This window comes from Nerophis ophidion, linkage group LG11, assembly GCF_033978795.1.
Source record: "Nerophis ophidion isolate RoL-2023_Sa linkage group LG11, RoL_Noph_v1.0, whole genome shotgun sequence".
Classification (NCBI taxonomy): Eukaryota; Metazoa; Chordata; class Actinopteri; order Syngnathiformes; family Syngnathidae; genus Nerophis; species Nerophis ophidion.
The window spans coordinates 964,860-984,747 of record NC_084621.1 but is presented as its reverse complement, the minus strand read 5'-3'; the positions used below and the strand labels follow the sequence as shown (position 1 = coordinate 984,747).

Here is a 19,888-nt window from a genome sequence, read left to right as displayed (position 1 = left end):
GCCGATAAAACAAAACTGACCGATTGATGATAATATGACGTTTCTTCCTCATGGATTCGATGTCACCTCATAATACTTTGTTATGGCACTTACATACAATCCCAAAATAATAATAGCAGAGTGTCTGTTGGGATACATTGTGGTCGTCGACAGTCATGCAATTCTAGTTTTATTTATTTCAATAGCTACAAAATATAATATGTATATATATAATAACCCCTCAAAAGTATCTATTTAAGGTAGTGCCACATGTTTTATTTTGAATATAATTACTTATTTTTAATCCTTAAAGTATTTAATAAATAAACATAGTAGCATATTTTTGGATTCCACACTTGATTACTCTTACATGTTATAGCTGGGTAAAACTAAGGTAGTGCCACATGTTTTATTTTGAATTGTATTTACTTTTTATTCTTAAAAGTATTTAACTTTTTTTTTTTTTTTCAAACATATTAGCATATTGTTTAATTCCACACTTGATTACTCCTACACATTATAGCTGGGTAAATCCTCAAAAGTATGCCACATTTTTTTTATTTAAAATGTTTTATGTATTGATATATTTTTATTTTATTTAAAAAAATAAAGTTTTTAATAACAACGATGTAATAACTTAAAAACTGTTTGTAAATTCCACACTCAATTACTCCTACAAATATTAAAATGTTGTACGTGTTTATTCTGATACATAGCAAATATCAAAAATAAAATGTTTAAATCATTAAAGTTTTGTTTAATTCCTCACTTAAGTTTTCCAAATAATTTAAAGTTTAATTAGATTATAATTATAATATTTTTTATTTATAGATATATTTTATTTTATCATACTTCCCGGATTATAAGTCGCACCCAATACATTTTAGAAGAAGAAAAATATTTTTCTATATATTAGATGTAGCAGACAACAAGCTGAAGATATGTACCTTGTGAATAGTTCTTTGCACAGGACATTTATGTCACTGTTAATTGTCTGTAACACGGCAGTAAAACAGCTGATCAAACAAAACAGAAGTCATCGTCATGGGCCCACCAGCTGTAGAAACTAGCTCTCCAATCAGCTAAACAGATTCAATAACTCCACTGTGACGTTTTGGGGAATTTACTGAGGAATTTGTGAAAACAGATCAATACAATCTAGGGACGAGGGTTGCAAATTAGCCTACGGCTAGAAATCTTATGTAATGGGACAACAACAATTTAATTGTACTGTCCCCGTCAAATAAAAAAAATAAAAATGCCATTTTAAGTTTAAAATACTAACAGACACTTGTTAACGTGTTAGCGTATTAGCTAATGCTAACGAAGCTAGCTTCATTACATTATGATAGCACCTACTGTACAAATATGCATGAAAACACTCCTACAGTCATCACACATAGGACAGTTTAGTAAGTATAAGCAGCTTTGCTTGTACTGTAAAAATGAAAAACGTAAGAGTAGAAACGCTGTGGATAGTTTTCAGATGGAACATCACTTGTACTTCCGGTTGAAAGCTTTAAACATCAGGAAACACTGTAAAGGTTCACCCAGCAGCACCAGCAGTGTGCACTGTAGCACAAACAATAACACACCTATTCAGTGTGTTTGCTTCTTTTGTTTTCAATCTATTTACAATTTGTCCGGGGCAGCAGGGGGACTGCGTGGGTTCCCTCTGGGTACTCAGGCTTCCTCCGACCACTAAAGACATGCACCTGGGGATAGGTTAATGGGCAACACTAAATTCTCCCGAGTGTGTGAATGTTAATTTTATCTGTGTTGGCCCTGCAATGAGGTGGCGACTTGTCCAGCGTGTACCCCGCCTTCCGCCCAAATGCAGCTGGGATAGGCTCCAGCACCCTCAGGACCCTGAGAAGGACAAGCGGTAGAAATGGATGGATGGACATTCAGGCTATAAATTAGCCGGACCGCTTAATAAGCAGCAGGGTTAAAAGCATAAGAAAATAAGTAGGGGCTTATATTAACAGTCCTGAGTGTTTGATGAATGTAATAAAACATCTTGTTACTAAATATAAAAATGATTGAAAAATACAGCTTTTAATACATATTACAATGTTTAATTCCACTAAAGTATCCATGGTACTGACAACGTTGAACAATTTCCCACATTTTATTTCAAATATTAATACAATTGTGTACATATACTGCTTGTTTTTCCCTGCAGGCTTTTGCCAACTGATGCTCCCAGAGGACCAATACCCAAAAGGCTTTGCCTTCGACACGGATGACGTCAACTTCCAGACGGACAACCTTTGCTTCATTGGCCTCATCTCCATGATCGACCCTCCTCGGGCTGCCGTGCCTGACGCTGTGGGCAAATGTCGCTCTGCTGGTATCAAGGTGAGCATTTTCAACCCAAACACAGCTAAAGTCTCCGCACGTCAAGCAGAGTTTCTTTATGGCGTTTGCTCACTTTAGGTCATCATGGTCACTGGAGACCATCCGATCACAGCCAAAGCAATCGCCAAAGGTGTGGGCATCATCTCTGAGGGCAACGAGACAGTTGAGGACATTGCTGCTCGTCTCAACATCCCGGTCAGCCAAGTCAATCCCAGGTAAGTCAAACTACTCTTTCGTATGTGCAAACTCTTTAAAGGGGAACATCACCACAATTTCAAAAAGGGTTAAAAACAATAAAAATCAGTTCACAGTGGCTTGTTTTATTTTTCAAAGTTTTTTTCAAAATTTTACACCTCCCGGAATATCCTTAAAAAAAGCTTTAAAGTTCTTGATTTTCAATCAATCAATCAATCAATCAATCAATGTTTACTTATATAGCCCTAAATCACTAGTGTCTCAAAGGGCCCTATTTGCGATGCGACTGTCCATTTCCCTGTGACGTCACACAGTGCTGCCAATACAAACAACATGGCGGTTACTACAGCAAGATATAGCCACATTAGCTCGGATTCAGACTCGAATTTCGGCGGCTTAAGCGATTCAACAGATTACGCATGTATTGAAACAGATGGTCGGAGTATGGAGGCAGATAGCGAAAACGAAATTGAAGAAGAAATTAAAGATATTGAGCAAATAGCTATTGACGCTATTCAGCCATAGCATGGGTGTACCTAATGAAGTGGCCCATAGCATGGCTGCCTTATTAGCATCGCCGGTAAAATGTGCGGACCAAACCATCAGGACTTTGGCATCTTGTGACACTGGAGCAACTTAAATCCGTCGATTGGTAAGTGTTTGTTTCGCATTAAATGTGGGTATCTAGTTTCAAATGTACATACAGCTAGCGTAAATAGCATGTTAGCATATTTTAGCGTAGCATGTTAGCATCGATTAGCTGGCAGTCATGCCGTGACCAAATATGTCTGATTAGCACATAAGTCAACAAACTCACCTTTGTGATTTCGTTGACTTTATCGTTGCAAATGCATCTGCAGGTTATCCATACATCTCTGTGCCATGTCTGTCTTAGCATCGCCGGTCAAATGTGGAGACACTCTGGTACATTCAATGGGGGTCTGGCGGCAGATTTCTTGCCAGTGGTGCAACTTGAATCCCTCCCTGTTAGTGTTGTTACACCCTCCGACAACACACCCACCAGGCATGATGTCTCCAAGGTTCCAAAAGTCAAAACGGAAAATAACAGAGCTGAGACCCGGTGTTTGTAATGTGTTGAAAATGAAAATGGTGGGTGTGTTACCTCGGTGACGTCATCACTAAAAGACCGATAAACAGAAAGGCGTTTAATTCGCCAAAATTCACCCATTTAGAGTTCGGAAATCGGTTCAAAAAATACATAGCCTTTTTTCTGCACCATCAAGGTATATATTGACGCTTGCATAGGTCTGCTGATAATGTTCCCCTTTAAAAGACCAATAACGCTTATGTCGCTACTTGCAGGGATGCCAAGGCTTGTGTGATCCACGGCACCGACCTGAAGGACCTTTCCCAGGATCAGATGGACGACATATTGAGGAACCACACTGAAATTGTCTTTGCCAGGACTTCGCCTCAGCAGAAACTGATCATTGTGGAGGGTTGCCAGAGACAGGTTTGGATAAAAATGATTATGTTTTGTTATTTCTACTCTATTTTGAATGAGTTGTAAGTTGTGACTGAAGTCTGAAATATGCTTTTTGCATCACATAGCTGGCTGGCTCCTCCCCTTCCAAAGCTGACGGGAGATCTTTACTTTCCCATCCCAAAAAATGTAACTTCGCGTCAGCAGTGACGCAGACTGCAGAGCTGTGTTTGATCGGCTTTGTTAGTATCCTATTTTTCGGACTATAAATCTTTTCATTTTCTCAAAAATTGACAGTGCGCCTTATAAACGATGCGCCTAATGTACCAAATAAATCTGGTTGTGCTGCCAAAGATATTTTATTTTGTACATGGTGTAATGATAAGTGTGACCAGTAGATGGCAGTCACACACAAGAGATATGTGTAGACTGCAAGATGAGGCCAGTAAACAACACCAACACTTTAAATGTTCCATTGAGAATGTAGAGCATTACAGAGGGCGCTCAAAAATTTGTCAAAATGTTTTAGTATGACTTTGGTAAGCTATGAAGCTTGATGGATTGTGGGAGCATTACGGCTACCGTAGTCAAAGGAACTGTGCTTCAACAGTATTTACATGGTGTGTGTATAAGGACCGCAAAATGGCACCTTTTAGCAGACAAATAATCTGGCGTTTTGTCTTGCAATATTATGCTAAAACAACTTTTCTTACCTTCTGGTGCTTGCTGATCTGTATTAGGGATCTGTATAAGTCCTGAAAATGTCAGTGCTCCGCCATTGTAGTCTGTGACAACATAGTCGATAAGCTTCTTCTTTTTCTCTATCTTTTTGTAATGGGGCATTTATATTCCGCTGTTGCCATTTGTAGTATAAAGTAGAGCGTAAAGTTCTCACTTATATCTGTCAGTAGACTCACTATGCTAGCGCTAAACACTACTGGTGTAGTGGCTTTACAAAAATGTACCCATGGAACTAGTTATTAGAGGGTTTTGGTCGGACGCTTTTCACGGAACACATTTCCAGCATTACATGTTATGTAGACCACAAAGAAGTGTTTGAAATTTAGAAAAGCATTTAAAATATAACATCTTTAAAGTGTCTTATAACCTGGTGCGCCTTTTTGAAAGAAAATAGACCTGAATAGACCAGCTCGTCGGCAGTGTGCCTTATAATCTGGTGCTCTCTATGGTCCCAAAAATACGGTACATCATTTCTGGGTTTTCCTTCCCGCCATTCACTTACCCTCCTGGGGGTTCGGAGCAATGTGGACAATAAAAGTGAGCGTTGTTTCAAAATGATTAGTTCCAGCTCCAACAACAATGTGAATGTGAATAGCTCGTCAACAAAAGTTGTGGTTGCTGACTCAGGAAAACATTGCCCTCCAACAACGCTTTGGAAGAGACTTTTAAGTCACACGTCATCCCCCTAAAAGGGCAATAAACTAATCAAGACGCCAGCAGAGGGGACGTAAATGATGTGACGCAAGAGCATATTTCAGTTGGTGTATATATATATATATATATATATATACACACATCTATATACGGTATATATATATATATATATATATATGGAGCGGTATAGCTCGGTTGGTAGAGTGGCCGTGCCAGCAACTTGAGGGTTGCAGGTTCGATTCCCGCTTCCGCCATCCTAGTCACTGCCGTTGTGTCCTTGGGCAAGACACTTGACCCACCTGCTCCCAGTGCCACCCACACTGCTTTAAATGTAACTTAGATATTGGGTTTCACTATGTAAAGCGCGTTGAGTCCCTAGAGAAAAGCGCTATATAAATATAATTCACTTCATGTATGTATGTATATTGATATGTATATATATATATATATGTGTGTATATATATATATATATGTATGTATGTATGTATGTATGTATGTGTGTGTGTGTGTGTGTGTGTGTGTGTGTGTGTGTGTATATCCATCCATTTTCTACCGCTTATTCCCTTTCGGGGTCGCGGGGGGCGCTGGCGCCTATCTCAGCTACAATCGGGCGGAAGGCAGCGTACACCCTGGACAAGTCGCCACCTCATCGCAGGGCCAACACAGATAGACAGACAACACTCACACACTAGGGCCAATTTGTGTATATATATATATCTATATATATATATATATATATATATAGATATATATGTATATATATATATATATATATATATAGATAGATAGATAGATAGATAGATAGATAGATGTGTGTGTGTGTGTATATATATATATATGTACTGTATATACTGTATGTGTCTATATATGTGTGTGTGTATATATATATAGATGTATTCATACATCTATATATATGTATGTATATGCATATATGTATGTATATACATATATACACATATATACATGTGTGTGTGTATATATATATGTATGTATATGCATATATGTATATACATTTATACATACATATATACACATATATACATGTGTATGTATGTATATATATATTTTTTTTTTTTTTTTTTTTTTTTTTTTTTACTGATTTGTGTACAAATATTGTGGTCCTTTTTTAAACAAATTTGATTAATCAGGATGAATCCAAATTCCTTATTGTGATTAATATTATTAACATATGTATCATTTGACAGCCTTAATATATATTAATTTAAATGGGCTTCACGGTGGCAGAGGGGTTATTGCGTCTGCCTCACAATACGAAGGTCCTGCAGTCCTGGGTTCAAATCCAGGCTCGGGATCTTTCTGTGTGGAGTTTGCATGTTCTCCCCGTGAATGCGTGGGTTCCCTCCGGGTACTCCGGCTTCCTCCCACCTCCAAAGACATGCACCTGGGGATAGGCCCCTCCCACTTCCAAAGACATGCACCTGGGGATAGGCCCCTCCCACCTCCAAAGACATGCACCTGGGGATAGGTTGATTGGCAACACTAAATGGTCCCTAGTGTGTGAATGTTGTCTGTCTATCTGTGTTGGCCCTGTGATGAGATGGCGACTTGTCCAGGGTGTACCCCGCCTTCCGCCCGATTGTAGCTGAGATAGGCGCCAGCGTCCCCCGCGACCCCATAGAGAATAAGCGGTAGAAAATGGATGGATGGATAAATGAGGCAGATCACCTCACTTGGTCATTGAGACCAGTGTGTGCGCTCCTGCCCTAAAAGGACTGAGTCAGATGAGGTGAAGTGAATTATATTTATATAGCGCTTTTTCTCTAGTGACTCAAAGCGCTTTACATAGTGAAAGCCAATATCTAAGTCACATTTAAAGCAGTGTGGGTGGCACTGGGAGCAGGTGGGTAAAATGTCTTGCCCAAGGACACAACAGCAGTGACTAGGATGGCGGAAGCGGGAATCGAACATGCAACCCTCAAGTTGCTGGCACGGCCACTCTACCAACCGAGCTATGGCGTGCAATACCGTTGAAGGGCAGCAGAAGGTGCCAGCGGTCTATTAAAGGAGGCCTCATCCCTGCTGTCGCTCTCTGCACTCCCAGGGTGCCATCGTGGCTGTGACAGGCGACGGCGTCAACGACTCCCCTGCGCTGAAGAAGGCCGACATCGGCGTTGCCATGGGAATCTCAGGCTCCGACGTGTCCAAGCAAGCTGCAGACATGATCTTGCTGGACGACAACTTTGCCTCCATTGTCACAGGAGTGGAAGAAGGTGAGAAGACTGCACAACGTCCAGAGTTCCTCCTTTCTTTCAATACTTAGTCATCAATGCTTTCAATACCCTCAGGTCGCCTGATCTTTGATAACCTGAAGAAGTCCATCGCCTACACCCTGACCAGCAACATCCCCGAGATCACACCCTTCCTCTTCTTCATCATCGTCAATATTCCCTTGCCGCTGGGCACCATCACCATCCTCTGCATCGATCTGGGAACTGACATGGTGCTTCTGTGAAGGCAGACTCCATCTTGCGGCTCCACGTGCTATAACTGCGACATCTTCTCTCAGGTGCCTGCTATCTCCCTGGCCTACGAGGCTGCCGAGAGCGACATCATGAAGCGCCAGCCTAGGAACCCATTCAGGGACAAGCTGGTGAACGAGCGCCTCATCAGCATTGCTTACGGACAAATCGGTGGGTGACGTCTCATTCGGTTTCGGACCATCAAGGCAGGACAAGTTCAAATCTTTTTGGTTCTTTAGGTATGATCCAGGCGCTCGGTGGCTTCTTCGCCTACTTTGTCATCCTGGCCGAAAACGGCTTCCTGCCCTCTCACCTCGTGGGCATTCGCCTCAACTGGGACGACCGCGCCGTCAACGACTTGGAGGACAGCTACGGCCAACAATGGGTAAGTAAATCCAACACCTTTCTTGTGTCTCCAGGTCTGTGCTCACTGGCCGTGTTTCTGCTCCAGACGTACGAGCAGAGGAAGATAGTGGAGTTCACGTGCCACACCGCCTTCTTCGTCAGTATTGTGGTGGTGCAGTGGGCCGACGTCATCATCTGCAAGACCAGGCGTAACTCTGTCTTCCAGCAGGGCATGAAGTAAGTCCAGCAACGTCATTCTCCCAACGTCAGCTGCGTTGCTGCTCTTTAACGCCAACATCTCATCCAAATAGGAACAAGATCTTGATTTTCGGCCTGTTCGAAGAGACGGCCCTGGCTGCCTTCTTGTCCTACTGCCCAGGCATGGACGTGGCCCTCAGGATGTTCCCCCTAAAGTGAGTATCCTCTATCCTCCTCTAACACACACACTCCCCTTTTATGCTAACCCTGCCAAATAATGGCTTATAGTGCATACCATATTTTCTCATTTAGTGGCCGAGTCAGTCTTACATGTTGCATGTTTTTGGAGTGTGGATGGAAGCCGCAGTGCCAGGACATAAACCACTTTAGTAACCAGTGCCTTGATTGAAATAACATTAACATTTCTCATAATAAACAAGAATCAAATCATTATAGTTGCATACTATATGAATATATAATTCTTCAAGGCAGTATCCACTAACAAACGTGTCCGCATCATTTAGTATATTATATATATATATATATATATATATATATATACAGTATATATGTATATATATATACAGTATATATATGTATATACATATATATATATATATATACAGTAAATAAATATGTATATATATATGTATATACATATATATATATATATATACAGTATATAAATATGTATATATATATATATATATATATATATATATATATATATATATATATATATATATATATATATATATATATATATATATATATGTATGTCACACCGGCTGAAAATGCATAATAAAGAAGGAAACATTTTTTATATACGTCACACTGGAGTATAAGTCGCATTTTTGGGGGAAATTTATTAGATAAAATCCAACACCAAGAATAGACATTTGAAAGGCAATTTAAAATAAATAAAGAATAGTGAAGAACAGGCTGAATAAGTGTAGGTTATATGAGGCATAAATAACCAACTGCTATGTTAACCTAACATATTATGGTAAGAGTCATTCAAATAACTATAACATATAGAACATGCTATACCTTTACCAAACTATCTCTCACTCCTAATCCATAAATCCCATGAAATCTTCTTCCTCGATGTCGCTTCTAAACAACTCTGCCAACTCCAAAGGTATGCGCCGCTTCCTCTTGTCCTTTTCTGCTGCATATTTCACTACGTCCAGCTTGTAATCTGCACTACATGATCTCCTTTTCAACGCCATTTTTGTTCAGCCCTTCTCACTTTTTATAAGTTACCGCCAACGATGAAATGATCCATTTTTTTAGCTACGGCAGTAGCATATAGCAGTTAGCGTCACATGACCCACAATGCACTTCTGCCATGACCCTCCCCCGCCAAATTCTGATTGGTTGACGTGTGTGTGACGATTGCTGACATTTTCTTCATCTCTTCGGCAAATGAGATAAATAATATTATTTGATATTTTACAGTAATGTGTTAATAATTTCACACATAAGTGGCTCTGGAGTTTATGTCGCACCCCAAAAAAACTGTGACTTACAGTCTGAAAAATACGGTAGTTCAGTGAGCGTGTGTGTTGATCTTTTGTCTTGGCTGCATTTTTCTTTTGTTGCACCATGAAAATGGAAGGTTGTCCTGGCAGGGTCATAGAAGTAAATACTGTGTTCATTTCAACTCACAATTCATGGTCTTGGACCTAAATTACTCACCTTGTCCACAAGAGGGTCGGAAAGGTTGCAAGAAAAAAAGATTGCCAGATATTTAAGCGTAATTGGAAATGAGCCGGCGGGCCAGATTCCTTATCAAACTGATGAGGTCTCCCAGAGAGTGGCAGGTGCCAAGTGCTGCTTGCGGCTTGTCATTTTGGGAAGTGAAGTCAATTATATTTATATAGCGCTTTTCTCTAGTGACTCAAAGTGCTTTACATAGTGAAACCCAATATCTAATTTGTACATTTAAAGCAGTGTGGGTGGCACTGGGAGCAGGTGGGTCAAGTGTCTTGCTCAAGGACACAACGGCAGTGACAAGGATGGCGGAAGCGGGAATCGAACCTGCAACCCTCAAGTTGCTGGCACGGCCACTCTACCAACCGAGTTATACCGCCCCCCCTGACACCCTAAACCTAAATAAATATGTTGAACCTTCTGTGTCTCATCTTGTGTATTTGCAGACCTTCCTGGTGGTTCTGTGCATTCCCTTACAGTTTCCTCATCTTTGTTTATGATGAAATTCGAAAACTCCTCATCCGCAGGAACCCTGGAGGTAAGTTGCTTTTTAATATTTTCTTGTTTGTGTGGATAAATTAGTGTTGTCCCGACACCAATATTTTGGTAGTGGTACTGCTACCAAAATGTATTTCAATACTTTTTGATACTTTTCTAAATAACAGGGGACCACAAAAAAAATGCATTATTGGCTTTATTTTAACTGCTGTTTGAATGTAGATCTTGTTGACCTCAATACTACTATTGTGACTTTCAAAGTTCAGAACCACAAGCTGCCTGGATGTTCACAAGTGAGATTCAAACCCAGAGAGAATCTCTATGACCTCAGAGGTTCAACTTTCTTTCAGAAAGCAAAAACAAGAACCAGCTTAAAAAGTAGATGTGTTTCTGTTGGAGGAGTCGAACTGTGGAACAGCTTGGATGATTCCTTCAAATGTTCCACTTCCAGTCACACATTTAAAAACACTTTAAGACCAATGTCTTGAAAAAAATATATCACTCTTGTGATTAATGTTAATTAAAAACTAAATGTGGGATATAAATACTAATGGAAGTATAATTGTTTGTATATTGTATATAATTGGTGCAAAGGTTTAATACTGTATGTGTGCAAGGATATTTCACATGCCTTTACTTTACTGTCTATACAATATTTCACATGCATTTACTTTACTGTGCATAGAATTGAACTACGTTCATGTTGTGTATTATGTGTATTCACAATATGTTATGCAAACGCAATTCCAAAATTTTTGGAAGTTTATTTTTATTTTGTACTTGACATTGCTTATAGGGTGAAGTGCAATAAGTTTTCAAATTCAGCCTAAACTCTTTCGGTCTGCAACATTTCCAATCTATGTATGTCTAACTGTTTGTTGACCGGAGAACAATAAAGTGTAATTGACACGGATGTAGACACATAGAATCATCATACTGCTGTCATTATATGCATCAAGGCAAAATATAGTAATATATATCGTATATCGCCATAAGGCATAAAAATATGGTGATATTAATAAAAGCCAATATTGCCCAGCCCTAATATGAATGTATTATTAGAATTGTGTTGTGAATGTGCAGTTGTGACCATGAACGTTGTGTGTGTGTGTGCTTGCCCCCATGCAGGCTGGGTGGAAAGGGAGACCTACTATTGATCGACTTGTTGCCCCCCCCCCCCCCACCCCCCACCTTCACATCTCTGATCCACTTATAACTTCAGATGCCCCGCCCCCTATCTTTCCCCCTTTAAACACACACACACACACACACACTTACACACACACACACACACACACACAAGACAAACACGCTTGGAAGCAATTTTCATGAGAACTGCCCCAAAGATTCCAAACAGCAAAAGCACCTTTACAAGTTTCTACATCCAAACCCCGCCCCCTCCCCCTTGCCCCGCCCATCCCTCGCCGTCACCTCCTATGCTAGTCTTTGCATGTCTTCTCTCACTGCTGTGTACATAAACCAATATAATATCTACCGAACGGCAGCTGCATATTGTCTACGTAGAATCCAAGGAGCATGAGCGCACGGCGTCTCAAGCTCGGCGAAAAAGGGCCATCCAGCTCGCTTTTCTCTCATCACTCCCGCCGCCTGCGGAAAAACAGCGTTCACACCGACTGACTCTCACCGGCGTCCTCGGTCTCGTTGGAGGGACCGCGTCTTGACTACTCCCCCCCCCCCACCCCCCGTTCTCCGCTGCCACAGTGTTGTTGTTGTTTTTTTTTTAAAAACACGTGTCAGCTAGGGGAAGTTGTCTTTTTTTGTCATTAGGATGGGAGGGTGGGGGGAACACTTTGTTTGTGAGGCCTGTCCTTCCCTCTTTGTCTCTCGTTTGTGTGCACTGTGTGAAACCATTGTTGACCTTTGCCCTCCATCACAACCACCCAAACCTTCAAAAAATGCAACTCCAATCTTTCTGTGTGCTCTAGGAAATCTATATAATTCAATACTGAATTTAAAAGAAACTAAATACAATAAAATAAAAAACAAGAAGAGAAAATAATTGTATTATGCTGATGTGTGACAAGAAAACACGAGAGCTCTCCTTGTTTTTTTTAATGTTTGGTTTCAGTTATTTTGGCCGGTTTGTTTTTTCCAACAACGAAAAAAAAGGTCATGTGTGGGGATGATGAGGATGAGCGGGTGTGTGTGTGCATGTGTGTGTGTGCGTGTGTGTGCGCGTGTGTGTGCGTGCGTGCGTGTGTGTGTGCGTGTGCGTGTGTGTGCGCGTGTGCGTGTGTGTGCGTGTGTGCGTGTGTGTGTGCGTGTGTGTGCGTGTGTGTGTGCGTGTGTGTGCGTGCGTGTGTGTGCGTGCGTGTGTGTGTGTGTGTGTGTGTGCGTGTGCGTGTGTCTCAGGCTGGCTGCTTCAATTCAAGTGAAATAAATCTACACAACTCATAAGAAGAACATGTGTGTCAAATAAATGAAACCAACACCAATAATAAAAACATGTAGAAACATTTAATACAACCTGATTCTGCCTGTGTGTCTTTCTGTGTGCCTTGGATGCTAAACACGCCTTTTGCCATCATTAAAAACTACATATACCCTAATTCCTTGAATTGCCGCCGGGGTGCTAATTAATTTAAAACCTCTTCTCACTCCGGCGCTTACCAAAAGCATGCAGTAAAAATTTGAGTGTGATGTAAGGATACCGTCATGAAAAGCACATTTAATAAAACAAACGTTATTATGGTCTTACCTTTACTGATAAATATAGTCCAGCTCCTTCTGATCAAAAGCATCGATAACTTTTTTATAGAAGTCTTCCTTATCTTTCTTCAGTTTTAAAAGTCTCTCTGTCTCCATGGAGATCTTCCTTTATTACCTCCTCCAGCACATATCACGTCACTCATTTCACATCTTCTGCAGCCGAAGAGTCGCAAGAAGGATCACTAGCACCCTCTACCACCAGGAGTCATTTAATGACTCATATTTGACACACGCAGCTACGGTATTGTGACGGTCTCAAGCCGTCGTCTTGCGGGTTCCCAGGACCACCAAGGAAGGACATGGCTTGAGCAGTTAGACTTTGTTTATTTTTCAATAAAACCTCAGTCCAGGTCGCTCTTCTGCTTCTCCTCTCCGCTCGCTCGCCGTCATCTTGCCTGTCTGTCGGACCGTTGGCTCCACCTCTCCACAGGTATATTAACAAAACATAACTGCTTACTGTCTTTTTAGCATACTGGTATTAAATAGCTTGGACCTTAACTCCTACTGAATATCTCTTAATCTTCTTCCCTTTATGCAATTTCAAATTACCGGTATTGAAATCAGCCTCCTCCAATTTGAAAATGATGACAGGGGAAGTGTCACTCATGACATCACGAGTTTGACCAGCCGGTAATAATACTAAGCACACGCTAATTAATTTGCGAAGCGAGTTTGACCCGGCAGTAATTTAAGGCAGGCGCATACTATATGCCCGGCGGCAATTCAAGGAAATACCATATACATATATATATATATGTATATGTATATGGTATTTATTTACTTTTTAATTTGTTCATGAAAATTAAATAAAATTCTCTATCAATACTATATATATATATATATATATATATATATATATAATTGATTAACCCGGAAAAGGGTGGAGTGCCATCTCCGGGTTGGGGAGGAGACCCTGCCCCAAGTGGAGGAGTTCAAGTACCTAGGAGTCTTGTTCACGAGTGGGGGAAGAGTGGATCGTGAGATCGACAGGCGGATCGGTGCGGCGTCTTCAGTAATGCGGACGTTGTACCGATCTGTTGTGGTGAAGAAGGAGCTGAGCCGGAAGGCAAAGCTCTCAATTTACCGCTCGATCTACGTTCCCATCCTCACCTATGGTCATGAGCTTTGGGTCATGACCGAAAGGATAAGATCACGGGTACAAGCGGCCCAAATGAGTTTCCTCCGCCGTGTGGCGGGGCTCTCCCTTAGAGATAGGGTGAGAAGCTCTGCCATCCGGGAGGAACTCAAAGTAAAGCCGCTGCTCCTCCACATGGAGAGGAGCCAGATGAGGTGGTTCGGGCATCTGGTCAGGATGCCACCCGAACGCCTCCCTAGGGAGGTGTTTAGGGCACATCCAACCAGTAGGAGGCCACAGGGAAGACCCAGGACACGTTGGGAAGACTATGTCTCCCGGCTGGCCTGGGAACGCCTCGGGATCCCCCGGGAAGAGCTAGAAGAAGTGGCTGGGGAGAGGGAAGTCTGGGCTTCCCTGCTTAGGCTGCTGCCCCCGCGACCCGACCTCGGATAAGCGGAAGAAGATGGATGGATGGATGGATGATTAATAAACAAAGTATATATTGCCGTGTATATAAAAATTTAAATATGTTTTCCATCTATCCATTTTCTACCGCTTTATTAAATAAAAAAATTAACTACTTTTTTTGTTTATAAACAGTACAAATAAAATGATCATGTATTATTTAAAGTCTTCAATTATTAGTTAGCACGATTGTATGTCACTTGTTCCACCTAATTGAGTTGTGTTAGATTATGTTCAAATAAATGCTACTTTTATTACTATAAATTAAACAAAACCATCTTGTTGTTAAAGATACATGTTATATTATTTGATAATGAATAATATGTATTTTATTTTCATGTGGATACACAAAATAATGATTTTTCTTCATGTGAATTTTACAATTATTACCTACTAACCAAATCCTCACTTTTGTAATAGTATTTTAAAAACACATTCATAGAAAATACATTTTAGTTCTACTTTCACACAAGTTACCCTTGCTTGATTATATATATATATATATATATATATATATATAAACCGTTTATGTAAAAATGAAACAAAAATAAAAGCTAATTAAGATTCCACAGTTTTTTTTAATTATTGCATAGTTAAATAGTATGAATAATTAATCTCACTTCAAAATGTGGATTTCATTTTTTTTTTTAAATGTCCGGTTATTTAAACTGGAGTTGCAATGTGTCACGTGACCTCTTCCAGCCAATCAGCAAAGGCAACGGTCCTGATCAAATATATTTTACTGCCATTTGTTTATCACGAATATGCAACATTTTAACGACACACGTTTTTTTATGACATACATTTTAGTTTTTCATGAGTACCATTTAATGTTTACTGGGCTAAATAGTGACAAATAGATGATATTAAGCTTCATGTACATTACAAAACTGACCTTCTTTCATAAGTAAATGTGGTCATGTATGGATTGACTGCCCTCTAGTGTGCAGTCTGTGTACTACAACCATGCTGTCAAAGGCTGGATGCAACCCAGGGGTGTCCAAACTTTTTCCACTTATGGCCGCACACGGAAAAATTCAAGCATGCGTGGACCATTTTGATACTTTTCATTTTTTCAAACCATAACAAAATATACGGATTTTGTTTGTTGTCTTACCTTTGGGGCTCCCGGGGCCCATAAAGGGTGTGGGTCAGTGGTCCCAACCACCGGGCGCAGAAGAATTTTTTATAAAAAAATAAAAATAATAATAATATATTTTTAAATTAAAACACAATATACACTTACAAATAGTGCACCAAGCACAAAAAAACTCCCTTTTCATGACAAAGAAGAAAAAGAAAAAAAAAGGACACCTCCCCCCGGTCCGCGGGACAAATTATTAAGCGTTTGCCGGTCCGCGGATACAAAAAGGTTGGGGACCACTGGTCCAGGTCATTAAAATGTTAAAAACAAGTCAATTTTTTTTTTTTTTATTTAACGCTTACAGTAAATCTCTACAGTATAATCAACTTCAGGTTGATTTAAAGTTAAACCCCAAAAAATACATTAAAAATGTTTTATGCCTTTTTTGTCAAAAACAACTTTGTTTTTGATCTGAACCGAGGATGTCATTGTGACTTGTGCAGCCCTTTGAGACACTATACTTATTTAGGGCTATATAAATCAACATTCATTGATTGATTTTTCTATTAGAACTGAGAAATGCAGTATTTCCCCCACTGCCCAAAGCATTCAGAAAGCAATCTTTGATGTGAATTAGATGAAAAGATCAATAATGCAGAAAACCACTTTTTTTTTTTGGAGGTATTACAGTGAAAAGATCAATCAAATCCCATGAAATATATTTGGGATCCAAAAGGTGCCCCACTTATAAAGTGATACATTTTTATTTTACTTTCAACACTTAAGTGACAAGATCAACTTCAGATATATCCGTGGATTTTATGTTTGAACTATAATTTTGCTGGTTTTATGCTCTTTTGTCAAATAAAACGATGTATTTGTATGGCAAACACACAATATATGCAATATTTTCCACGGAAAACATTTTAAAGTGAAATAATTGGAGCTTTGAATAGGTGAATAATTCATTATAACATTGTTTTTCATGTTTTTTTTTGGAGCAACAGCAAAAACTGAAAAATAGAGAAAATAAAAAAAAACTGCCTGCATGGCAGCTTTGTGTCAATATTGCAACTTTTTCTCGTTAGATTACACCTCATTCCACTTTTTTTCTGAATGTTTTTTATTTTTATTTTGCAATAGCATTTCCAGAATGTGTGGCGGGCCAGTAAACAATTGGCTGCGGGCCGCACTTTGGACACCCCTGATGTAACTTTACCTTTCTGGCGCATGCGCGCTATGTCACGCTGACATGTCCCTCTGCAACCAATGACGACCCCCCCCCACCTGCAACCACACACCATTTAATAGAATATCGATCGCTCGCCTCCGCCGCAGTGTGTACGTTCAAGGTCATTGCCATGGTAACCTGAGCAAGGGGTCCTCTCGCTGTGTTGTGGGGTGGGAAGGCCGAGGGGTCTTTGAGGATAAAAGAGTTATTTGGAAAAAACCTTTTAAAGGACAAACATTCACTTGCAGAACGTTCAATAATAGGTTCCGTGGAGGTGGAGTGTGTATCAGTGCGCCAGACAGACCTTAGAAAAAATAGACCTAAAAAAAAAAAGCGATCATTAATCTTCACTAAGACGTCACTTGATTGACTTTCACGGCATCTGAGAGTCTTGTGAGCTCGTTATTCAGAAAAAACGACCGAGAGGAAGGCGAGAAACACTTTTTTTGTGTCACTCTCGCTGTCAAAACTATGAAGACCAGACCGCACAGTTCCGGTCTTCACAATAAAAGCCCTGCTTCATCCTGCCGGCGCTAACAAAATAAAAGTCTCAGAAAGCTAGCAAGCGACGGAGTTGGCCGCCAATGTATTTCTTGTAAAGTGTATAAAAAGGAGAGTGGAAGCTGGACGAATGAGATGACAAAAAACAACCACTTCCATGTGGTATTGGACAGAAAGGAGGACTGTTGTTCTCCTCCGTTCAAAAACGTGGACGTCATCATCACTAAAGTCTGATTCCTGTCAATACAAGTCATCAGAATCAGGTAATACACCAATTGATATTCTATATATGCTTGTAATATCATTCAACACTTTGAACTTGTTAACAAAAACTTCTTTCATAAATAAATCAATATAAATTGTACATATGAATAAAGTAGATCCCCTCAACTTGGTCAATTGAAACATTTATAGCAGCTTTCTTTCAACAGGACGGACGGTCATGCAGTCACTAGCTGTTTAGTCCAAGCTGTGTGAGAAATTTCAAGTCATGCCTTTTTTTTTTCTTCACATTTGCGGTGCCCTCTATGGGTGATTAATGCTAATGTTGTACACAACTGATTCCTCCACAAAACACAGCTGCACACGATGCAGTTGATTGGCTTGAATTATATTCATACAGCAATATTTTCTAGGCTGTCAAAAGGCTGTACATAGTGACACCCATTATCTACATTCCATAAGCTACATTTAAGACATTTTCTTATTTAAACGGGGATAGCAGCTCCATTCTATGTGTCATACTTCATCATTTCGCCATATTGCCATATTTTTGCTGAAAGGATTTAGTGGAGAACATCCACCATAAAGTTGGCAACTTTTGCTCACTAATAAAAAAGCCTTGCCTGTAGCGGAAGTAGCAGACGATGTGCGCGTGACGTCACGGATTGTGGAGCTCCTCACATCTGAACATTGTTTACAATCATGGCCACCAGCAGGGAGAGCGATTCGGATCGAGAAAGCGACAATTTCCCCATTAGTTTGAGCGAGGATGAACGATTCGTGGATGAGGAAAGTGAGAGTGAAGGACGAGAAAAAAAAAAGGCAGGGCAGTGGGAGCGATTCAGATGTTATTAGACACATTTACTAGGATAATTCTGGAAAATTCCTTATCTGCTTATTGTGTTACTAGTGTTTTAGTGAGATTATATGGTCATACCTGAAAGTCGGAGGGGTGTGGCCAGGGGTGGTGACCGCCAGTGTCTTCGATGGAAGCCACAGTTCTCGACGAGGCAAGGAAGCCAGGCTGAGATTTTTTTCTTCCCCCTCCTTCATGGTGTAAGCATCCGGCGGTCGGAGTAGGCCGGTTTGAGGTGGCAAGAGAGTTCGCAGCTGCAGGAGGCACGACGCAAGCTCTCTGCCTATAACTACGGTAAGAGCCGACTTAATACCACGATTATCCCACCGAAACCTGCCGGTTGACATGCAGTAGGGAACCATGTTCGCTTGACCGCTCTGTTCCATAGTAAAGCTTCACCGTCAGCCTTCGGGAATGTAAACAAAGAAACACGGGCTGTGTTTGTGTTGCTAAAGGCAGCCGCAATACACCGCTTCCCACCTACATCTTTCTTCTTTGATGTCTCCATTATTAATTGAACAAATTGCAAAAGATTCAGCAACACAGATGTCCAGAATACTGTGGAATTATATGATTAAAGCAGACGACTTATAGCTTGGATCGGGCTGGAACAAAATGTCGGCTACAATCCGTGACGTCACACACACGCGTCATCATACCGCGACGTTTTAGGATGATACTTTCGCGCGAAATTAAAAAATGCAATTTAGTAAACTAAAGCGGCCGTATTGTCATGTGTTGCAATGTTAATATTTCATCATTGATATATAAACTATCAGACTGCGTGGTGGCTAGTAGTGGCTTTCAGTAGGCCTTTAATGCTAATGTTGTACACAACTGATTTCTCCACAAAACACAGCAGCAAAGTATGCAGTTGATTGCATTGAATTATATTTAATAGCAATATTTTCTAGGGACTCAAAAGGCTGTACATAGTGACACCCATAATCTACATAAGCTACATTTAAATCAGTTTGTGTGGCATTAGGGGGGCTGAAGCGGGAGATCGAACCTGGAACCCTCAAGTTGCTGCTCTACCAACCGAACCAGGCCGCCCCAATTGATGTTTCCCCATTTCAGGACAATCATTGACGTCCACATGAAACAAGATAG

The 19,888-nt window shown here is 40.4% G+C and overlaps 1 protein-coding gene across 3 annotated transcripts in view; it reads left to right on the top strand.

Moving 5' to 3' along the window:
* atp1a3b (ATPase Na+/K+ transporting subunit alpha 3b) overlaps positions 1 to 13,103 on the top strand; it is a 60,072-nt gene extending 46,969 nt beyond the window's left edge. Inside the window, exons 12-22 of one of the 3 annotated variants that reach the window (XM_061914800.1) lie at positions 2,165 to 2,340; positions 2,419 to 2,555; positions 3,859 to 4,009; positions 7,437 to 7,605; positions 7,681 to 7,835; positions 7,902 to 8,025; positions 8,094 to 8,239; positions 8,306 to 8,436; positions 8,511 to 8,612; positions 10,560 to 10,651; positions 11,740 to 13,103. In XM_061914800.1, the coding sequence (XP_061770784.1) occupies positions 2,165 to 2,340; positions 2,419 to 2,555; positions 3,859 to 4,009; positions 7,437 to 7,605; positions 7,681 to 7,835; positions 7,902 to 8,025; positions 8,094 to 8,239; positions 8,306 to 8,436; positions 8,511 to 8,612; positions 10,560 to 10,651; positions 11,740 to 11,768 (1,412 nt within the window). In that variant the 3' untranslated portion in view covers positions 11,769 to 13,103. Of the gene's footprint in view, positions 1 to 2,164; positions 2,341 to 2,418; positions 2,556 to 3,858; positions 4,010 to 7,436; positions 7,606 to 7,680; positions 7,836 to 7,901; positions 8,026 to 8,093; positions 8,240 to 8,305; positions 8,437 to 8,510; positions 8,613 to 10,559; positions 10,652 to 10,872; positions 11,518 to 11,739 lie in introns of those variants that run through there. The other 2 variants (XM_061914798.1, XM_061914799.1) reach the window with 2 other exon arrangements.
* The last annotated feature ends 6,785 nt before the right edge of the window (positions 13,104 to 19,888 follow it).